The 9,385-nt window shown below is 35.3% G+C and overlaps 1 protein-coding gene across 1 annotated transcript; it reads left to right on the top strand.

Moving 5' to 3' along the window:
• The first annotated feature begins 1,337 nt into the window (after nt 1–1,337).
• Nucleotides 1,338–7,953, top strand: LOC136808808 (probable acyl-CoA dehydrogenase 6). Its single transcript, XM_067065351.1, has 5 exons — nt 1,338–1,793; nt 5,072–5,281; nt 5,631–5,942; nt 6,302–6,463; nt 7,386–7,953. Exons 1-5 carry the CDS (start codon nt 1,421–1,423, stop codon nt 7,622–7,624), a joined length of 1,296 nt encoding a protein of 431 aa, XP_066921452.1. The 5' UTR covers nt 1,338–1,420; the 3' UTR covers nt 7,625–7,953.
• The last annotated feature ends 1,432 nt before the right edge of the window (nt 7,954–9,385 follow it).

Here is a 9,385-nt window from a genome sequence, read left to right as displayed (position 1 = left end):
GAATAACAAAAGCCTTTTAGAAATTTGTTCTTAAAGACATAGCATATTCTGTTTTCATGCCATTAAAAAACTCCACAAAGACGGAGTACACACATCAAACTTTCAAAACACGCAAACTGAAAGCAGTAATTATGACGTCACACATTATCAATGTTTTGATTTGATCATTTGGCGGCTCTATTCCCAGGAGAATAATTTACCATCAGCCGAATAAGGAATAATTTTTACCTTCGCTGGTGATTTTTCAGTTTGACTTTATGTCTAATGTTATTGTTTTTTGAACTGCTTGTTCTAAGAGATGAGTGAATATAATTGTTTTTAGTTTTCAAGAAAAGCTAATTTAATCTTTCTTCTACAAGATTACACTTTAATTGTAATTGAAAATTATGCATGTAGTTTTGTATTAATACTTTCTTTTTGCACATGTTTTGCATACTTTCTAAAAGGGAATTTCACCATGGCAATTCGGCCACCATAATTTTGCATACAATTCAATATGACGGATGGAAAGACGAAAAGGTCAATGGCAAACCTCGATTAGAGAATAAGAGGTCGCCCGCGCCATCAAACCACCCATCCCCCAATATACTGGACAAATTACAAGTGTGTAATTTGCCGCTAGGATGACGTCATGTGCTCCATCGTGACACCGCAAATTTCTTCTTCTTCTTCATTTTCGAGGAAGGCAAGTTGGGGGAAAGTTGAAACTGGTGCCAAGATTAAGCTCCTGAAAACTGCCATTCATAATTAAAAACTTTAAAAGCCCCACACCTTGCTATCAATTACAATTTAAGTTAACTGTAAATTTTTTTAATCTTTGACTATTTTCTTTTGTTCCATACGACAATTTTTTTTACAAAATATCGAGCTCAAAATTTCACAGAAAGCTGTGCTGCCAAATTGCATAACAACTGACAGACTGATGGCAGAAATTGGCCAGCATTCTTTTCTTTTGATTTCACAAGAAATATTTCCTCCTGAAATTTTCCACTTTCGGAAAACAAGATAAGCTATAAATAAAACTAAGAAGACTAAATTAAAAAAGATAGAAGAGCTGATATAAAAAATATATAAAAATGGTTACCTTTCCTCCTGCCTGCCTTGTAGAAAGTGGAATGAGTTTCCTAACTATGTCAAGTGTTCTTTTAGTGTACAATTTTTATTTCGTAACAAAATTGGTTTCAAATATCAGTTGATAAGAAAATCACATGACAGTCACTTCAAAGTCGATCATTTGTCCTGTTTTGAAAAAAGCGTCATATGATTATTTTTTTGCTACCATTTTGAATCGGCTTTTGTTTACCCCTAACTAACCTAAAAGGTTTACACTCTCGGAAAAAATGAGAAGTTGCAGAGCTAGACTGGCTCTGTTTTGGTCCAAAGGTCACTCCTGACAGAACCTTACATAATCAAAGCAAAAATGGCTGGTATTTTCAAGACTTCCAGGTACCTTCCAAGAACTTTTAATATCCTATCCAAGAGAAACTTGACTTCTTCGTCTAATACTCTACAAAGATCAAGACTTTTTGAATCTAACTATGAAGTTCAAGATAGTCTAGCTGATGAATCAGTCTTCACAGAAGATCATGTTGAGTTGCGAAGAAACATTCGGAAATTCATTGATAAAGAAATCAATCCTTATGTTGAAGAGTGGGAGGAGCAAGGATCTTTCCCTGGACATGAACTTTTCAAAAAACTTGGCAATGCTGGCTATTTAGGAGTCAATAAACCAGTTGAATATGGTGGAATGGGGCTTGACTTTTCTTATGCTATGGCGCTGCACGAAGAATTTGGTATGTTATGTTCTTATCTTTTTCACGTGCGTTTGCGTAGGGTAAAATGGCGAAATGCGAAAATCGAATTTGGCAAAAAATTTTTTGAAAAATGACCCTACAAGATTTGACTATATCTTTTTATTCCATGAAGAGATTACTTTCAAATAAAAAATGTATTAACAATGAATGGGTAAGCTTTCTAGAAATCCAAACATAAATTGTATAGCTTTTACCAAAAAATAGCACTTTAGGATCAGAAACAGTCAAAAACCAGTTTTTTCCAATTTTCTTCGAGTTACAGGAATTAATTCCTTGTTTGTTTTGATCTGAAATTTTCAGTAGGGGTGGCCATCATGGTTTCCTTGCTCATATCAGGGGGGGCCGAGCCGGGGGTAAGAGAATTAAAGTTTCTAAGTAAAATCTTAATTATCACCCAAAAAAGTGCCTTTTTTATGTCCATATCTTTTAAATAGATTGTCCCAGCCTTATCCCTCTTTCAGTAAAGCTTCCTATACCTTTTGTCCTTCAGAAAAACCAAAAATATTGGCCTTAATTGCTTGCTTTCAGTTCCTGTAGCCCGTAGTGTGACCCCCTGTATTTCTATTTTTGACCCCCTGTATTTCACGCGGGTTTTTTAATAGAAAAGTCACATGACTCAAATCCCGCAGTCTTATTGGACTAGAGAAAGCGAAAGTGAAATCGCGCGATCTGATTGGATGAAAAAAGACCGCGGGAGCTGGAAACGAATGGAACTCTCTAGAATTCTCATTTTAAATTCAAGATGGCGGCGAGAAAAGCACGTCTTTTGCTTTGGACGAAAGGTTGTAAATTCTGGTTGATTTTAAGGTTTTATCTTATCTTATCTCATTTACTTTAATTAGTAGAGGCTTCTTCAATGTTTGGGGAAGGTAAGTCTGTAAAAGTTATTTGTTTTTCGGTGGAAAAAAGTGTTTAAAAAAGCATTTTTTGTGCTCAAGGTATATTTTTCTTCGCAAATTTTTGTCTTCAATCTTAAATAGATGAACGAGTATTTGACTGATGCTTATGATTTTTCCATAGAACATAGTAAAACTATTCAGGAACTTAGACCTTTTTACAGAATTTCAAAAAATCTGTTAGTTCTGGAGATATATTGAAAAGTTTAGACATGGGTAGTTTGCGTTCGTGTTTCGCGTTCCCAAACCAAACGCACGTGTTTTTTAGTTATTAGTGACCTTTATTTTACCATATAAAATTCCACTGGAAAATCTTGAATTTTTTGTTACCATAATTGAACTACTGCATGCGTTAGTTTTTTTTATACTTAGGGTTTTGGAATTCCAATAATTTAAATTAACTTCATTCTTGAGTTTGGCAATATTTGGTTTGTGAAGTGTCATAATTTGACGTTATTGAATCTATCAATGCTAAAGGTTTTTCACGCCTGTAATTTGTTGTTTCACATATTTTGACTTAAGTTTTATAGCCTTTTTTATATATTTCATAACTTGGTTTTAGGCCTTTTTCTGTTTTCATTTTTTCAGTTTTTTTCATAATCTTTTCAGTTTTATTTAGAAGCAAGCAATATTCTTTAATCAAAATTCTACTACAGGTGACATCTTAAAACAGCGCAAATGATTTTTATTATAATCTTTTATTTCAATATTAAACAGATCTTCATGAATAACTTGAAAAAAATAAAAGCACAAAAACCTGTCTTAAACTATGCCAAATTTCATTTTAAAAAAAAATGAAGGCTCATAAATAGTTCAGTAAAATGACATAAATTGGATGTTTCACTCCAAATAACTTAGAGAAACAACTTAGAAACTCCTAGCCCAGAAACCTTGTGACAAAAACCTGTTGGCTGAATTCATCTTTCTGATTTTTGTCATATAATTCTATTCTATTAACCATAAAACAAAAGAAAGTCCAAAAAGATTCATTCTGACACCAAAAATCTTGAAATAACAGACGAAGTGATCTCAAGTAAAATATGCTAAAATATGCTTCTATCTAATTCTAATTCTATCTTTGACAACTTGACCTTTTTCTTTCCACACTGCCGGACGAACCACTGCTCCCGAATTATTATCCCTACAGGAGAGCGGGTTCAAACAGTGTAAGAGAAATGGTGAATCATCGGATTTCCAAATTGGATGATTGAGAGACTCAAAAAACCCATCAAAAGTATCAAAAGTAAATAATACATCATTCAGGCAAAAAGACTGACTTTTTGCCTGAATGATGTATTAGATAGAATACGAAATATAGCATATTTTACTTGAGATCACTTTGTCTGTTACTTCAAGATTTTTGATGTCAGAATGAATCTTTTCGGACTTTCTTTTGTTTTATGGTTTTTAAAATTAGCGGCTGGTTATGGATTCTATTCTATTAATTAATCACATTGGTGTAATGTTGACATACCTCACCTAATTCAATTCTGACACCTTTCTTATAGATGGGATTAAAAGGTAGGTCTAAATCACTGATTGAAAAAAGTTATATTTCCCTCTGACCATTAATTAGCAAACAGTGATCCCAACTTTTCTATTATCGCCAGCTGTAAAGAAGGGTGACCGAATTTTATGAGGGTTGTCGACATTAGACCAACTTACGGTATGATGGCAACAGATTGGCCTGCCAGGAGAGACCTTGCACAGATTTTTGTGCTCGTATTTTGATTAAAATTTAGAAATCTTGAGAAAGCAATTATTTTACTCGTTATAACTTTTGGGAATTCTCTTTATCACAAAGAATTTTTTAGAGATTAGAAGATAAACATTTTTTCAACAAAAAGTTTATAATTGTGACACCTTATAATGTTATGGACAGGGGACTGTAGTTGTATCTGGCTCGGGGGGGGGGTACTAGGGTTGGCGAATTAGGGGTATGTGCGGACGGGACCTCCGAAAACCGACCCTTAGAGAGACTGATTTTTGCTGAAAAGGTGACCCTCAGAGAGACTTTTTGAATTTTTTTTTCGATTTTTGAAAAAAGTCATACCCACCCTTACAATTTTTTCACTGGAAATCAAAAAATTTGCTAAAAATGCTGAGTTTTCCGACTCTTTAGAGAGACTTTGAAAGGTGAAAAAACCCTTACCGTCCGCACAAACCCATCATCCATTTTTGCCTAAGTGCCCCCCCCCCCCCCGGATCTGGCTCTCTTGCCAACAGTATATCGGAAAAGAATTAGAGACAGATTTATTGGCCAAGAAACTCCAAGCCCCATTTTCTTTGTGTGCAAAGTTGTAAAACCAAACTAAAAGATCAGACAGATAATTAAAATTTATTTAAATTTTTTACTAAAAGGTATGATTGATTGTGGTGGAATCCCCATGGCAATTGGTGTGCAATGTGATATGTGTACTCCAGCTCTAACAAATTTTGGGAGTGATGAATTGAGAAAAACATTTTTGGCACCAAGCATTGCAGGAGATTTTATTGGATGTTTGGGTGTGAGTGAGGTTGGTGCTGGTTCTGATGTTGCAGCTATTACCACAAATGCTGTCAAAAAAGGAGGTAATGTCAGTTTTTACTTATATTTTTTCTTTTTGGTGGTACTTCTGAAATTATTAGGAATTAGAATGCAATTTTTTGGTGAAAAGGTATGTTTTGCAACTATATTCTGCAATTTTCTCACTAAAAATCACAATAAAAAGAAATTAAGATACTGTGCGAGACAAAATGATATATCTAAGCAGTAGAAAAATTTTTTGGCGAAAAAATTCCTCAGCAGAACGTAAAAAAAACGAATTTTCTCTACCGTTAAGGTAATCCTCGCTGTGGTAATTCAAAGTAATTCAAATCTCTCGACTATTTTATAAATTAATTAATTAACATTTAAATTTACTTCATTCTATATTTTCAGACGATTACGTCATTAATGGCAGTAAAATGTGGACAACTAATGGTTCTCAAGCGGATTGGATTTGTTTACTTGCCAACACTGGTGGTGATAATCCACACATGAATAAAAGCTTGATCATCGTCCCTATGAATAGTCCTGGTGTATCAACATCAACTCCTTTCAAGAAACTTGGAATGAGGTCTTCAGATACCGTTCAAACTTTCTTTGATAATGTTGTTGTGCCACAGAAATACAGAATTGGAGATGAAGGCAAAGGTTTTTTTTACCAGATGAACCAGTTCCAAGATGAACGATTAGTGGCAGGTGTACAAGGTAAGATTTCTTACCCTTACACTGTAGTTTTCCCAGTGCTTCAGCACAGTCATTTAATCACTTTCAGCACATAAACCCAAAATTTAACGCCAAAGTTTTCAATTTTAAACGAAAAATGTTCCCAAAACAGCCAAAAATTATTTGGTAAAAAATTAATCGTGGGTCGAAAATGATCTTCATCCAAAAGACTTTTACCCCCTGGATATCCGCTCCCTTGTAGATATTTAACCTCCTGGATATCCACTTTTGAACAAAAATCGTTAACCCCCTGGATATCCGATATCCTCAACAGGGGGGACGGACTATATTTCTGGAAAAGCCCATTTTACGGCTGATTTATTTACATTCTCTCCTTTCAGTTCTTTCCATCGTCGGTCGGTTGATCCAAGAAACAGCCAATTACACGTATAGTCGAAAAGCGTTTGGACAACCGTTACTGGACAATCAAGTAATTCACTTTCGATTGGCCGAGTTGGAAACAGAACTCGAAGCATTGCGATCATTAGTTTATAGAGCCGTCGGTAAGAATCCTTTATTCAGTATGAAAAGTTCTTGAAGTATTAATAGTCTGGCCGAAATACAATAAAACAGAGGTGAACGTAGAAAAAAATTCCGCGTAAACTTTCTTGGTACCGTTGGAAGCGGAATTTTATGTAGACTATCATACTCAGTGCCTCATGATGAAGCCCTTGGGGAAAACTTTTGGTAAAATCAAGTCTGAAGTGTACTTCTTTGCCCCAAAATAGATACGTTTTTGAGCAGTGTACTGGTCATCAGCTACACTTAAAACCTATCAAAGCTATTAAAAGTTTTTGAAAGTCAGCGCTATCCCCATTGCTTTCGCCTTGCACTTGACCCATTTCATAATATGGATGACACTGTTTAATTGTTTGTGGTTACCAGAAATGTTTGTTGGGAAATCCCCCCCTCAGATTTTTGAGACAGGGGTATACATTGAGTGTTTTAAAAGGCACCTACTAAATTGCAAGGATAGCATTTTTCAAGGCATTTTATATCGAAAATGGGTCCTTAGTGTTTAATTTCACCAATTTTTTCCCCAATGGCCTCAACGCGAGGCTCTGAGTATGTTAAACCTCTTAAAATTCCGCTTCCAACGATACCAAGAAAGTTTACGTGGGGAATTTTTTTCAAGGTCAACTTTTATTTCTGCTAGACTATAAATAAATAAGATTTTCCGTCTCAAAGTTCTGCATAATTCACTAAAATTTCAAAAATGTGTGTTAATTTACCGTCGCAGACGAAAAACCTCGCTTTGACCTCCGAATGTTTATTTTCATTTTTTTCCTTTTTTTCGTGATTGACCTCTATATATTCGGAGACATTAACCACTTTACAGTTAGAAAATGGATATTTTTATCTTAGAGTTTTTAGACGTGTGTTGTTATGGACAAGACTCTACCATACAATCTTTTACCGTTTCAGGATTATATCTCAAAGGACATGATGTCACAAAACTAGCAAGCATGGCTAAGTTAAAGGGAGGACGTCTGGCACGTGAAACTGCAGATGCTTGTTTACAATACTGGGGTGGTATGGGATACATTGATGGATTGATGAGTCGAACATTCAGGGACGTTCGTTTGTTATCCATTGGTGGAGGAGCTGACGAGGTTATGTTGGGAATCATTTGTAAATATATGGATACGCTGCCAAGGAAATAATACTTTGAATGGGTTGGATTGATTTTATGGAATGTGGCAATTTGTAAGGGGAAGTACAGAAGATTTATTATGCTATACATTTTACTAAATGTGGACTGCAGACTTTGTTTGGAGAAAAACACACGATAATATTGGAAGCTTTTTAAACTATTGGTAATGTACGAAAGCATCCAGCGAGGACCTTTTTTTAAACATCTGTTTCCCAGGCATAGCCATCCTGGAAAATTTGATCTGTTGGCCAAAGGTTTCAAAAATCTTATACCTAGAAATGAAGATCTGTTTCTCCTCAAAACCTAAAATTTTAATCTCAAAGTATCATCCCTAGAAAATTTGGTCTGGTTCCTCAATTTTCAGAATAAAAATATTGATCTGTTCTCCCAAGCTTATAAGGAATATTTTTTTTCCTCGCCTGGAAATTTTCATCTGTTTTCCTTGCTTTTTGTGATTGGGATCTGTTTTCCCCCAGAAAGTTAAATCTGTTTCCAATGCAATATCAATTTTTTGGAAACAGATATCTGTTTTACCAATTTATTATGTCATCTCGTAGAAGTAATGGTCTGTTTCTCTCTGATGACGTCATCAGCTGGGGCCGGGAAACAGGTAGTTTTAAGGAAAAGGTCTTTCCTAAAAAATGGGATCGGTTTCCCCATTTTTCAAAAAAAGCTCTCTCCTTTTAAAAAAGGGAAACAGATATTTCGGAGAAATGGGCTCGTTGGCTGCTTCTGAACTGAATTATTGTTATATCATTTTATATATAATTTAAATGATTATTTTTTGAATAATTGTCAGTGTGATAACACGTAAGGAAAACTCATTTTAGACGCTTCCACTACGAGGTTTTTCGTGTTAGTGTGCAGCAAACAGGCTTTTTATCACACACTACCATAAGTTAGCACACAGTGTAAACTGACCCTTATTGGAAAATCGCATCGAAAGAATTTTTCACACTTGACTGTTCTACTTTTCACGATTTTAACACCCCGTCGATGTCAGAGATGCTAGCATCGTATTTTTATTCCCAACTCTTATTTGAGATACCATAAAAGAGTGAGACCATGTTCACACGTTACTGTTTCGTTTCGCTCCGGTATGATTTTCGTTACGGATCGAGTGTGTTCATATTGGTTTCGGAACGTTTTGGAGCATGAAAACGGAGTAGTTCCGTTCCGATGAAAAAAGTGGAGTGAAACCGTTTCGATCTGTTTTGCTTTGTAACGTCTTCTTTTTTGACGTTTCGAATTTTGACGTTCACACTTGTTTCGGGACCATTTCGTTTCGTTTCGGAACGGAACTGTAACGTCTGAACATGGCCTAAGAGTAGGATCATCCTTGGGCCATGTCACAATATTGCACTACGCACTGCTCACCTTGTAAATTTTCAATGCATTCTTTTTTTAACGTCAGAGAAAATAAAATGTTAAACCTTAAACGACTTTGAAGGCAACTTAATTGCTTGATATTTGTCCACATGTAGCATAGGTTTTCATATTTGTTTAGATAGTTTGAGGTCCAAAATTAAGCTTGCCCATTTAATTCGTAAATATTTGTCTTAGCCCTATGTAAATGTCGATCGAGTCGAAATGGGAGTCAACACAAGTCACGAACGACACTTTAGTTAAACCGGAGCCATAGGTTTCCTTTGACGCATCTTCACTGTGAAAATGAATAAAATAACACATTTAGCTAACGAAATGTAAATACAGTACAAGTACTCTAGGGACTGAGTTAGGTCCCGTATGCGCACCGGCGTATAGTCATTTT

Source organism: Clytia hemisphaerica, unplaced genomic scaffold, assembly GCF_902728285.1.
Source record: "Clytia hemisphaerica strain Z4C2 unplaced genomic scaffold, Clytia hemisphaerica genome assembly, whole genome shotgun sequence".
Taxonomy (NCBI): Eukaryota; Metazoa; Cnidaria; class Hydrozoa; order Leptothecata; family Clytiidae; genus Clytia; species Clytia hemisphaerica.
The sequence above is the reverse complement of the archived record's forward strand: the minus strand, read 5'-3'. Positions and strand labels throughout refer to the sequence as shown.

Bases quoted from the DNA above. Each gene is read 5' to 3' on its own strand.
- LOC136808808 (XM_067065351.1), top strand. From the start codon at position 1,421: ATGGCTGGTATTTTCAAGACTTCCAGGTACCTTCCAAGAACTTTTAAT. The intron at 1,794-5,071 runs GTATGTTATGTT...TTTTACTAAAAG, and splicing joins GGCGCTGCACGAAGAATTTG to GTATGATTGATTGTGGTGGA. The intron at 6,464-7,385 runs GTAAGAATCCTT...TTACCGTTTCAG, and splicing joins ATTAGTTTATAGAGCCGTCG to GATTATATCTCAAAGGACAT.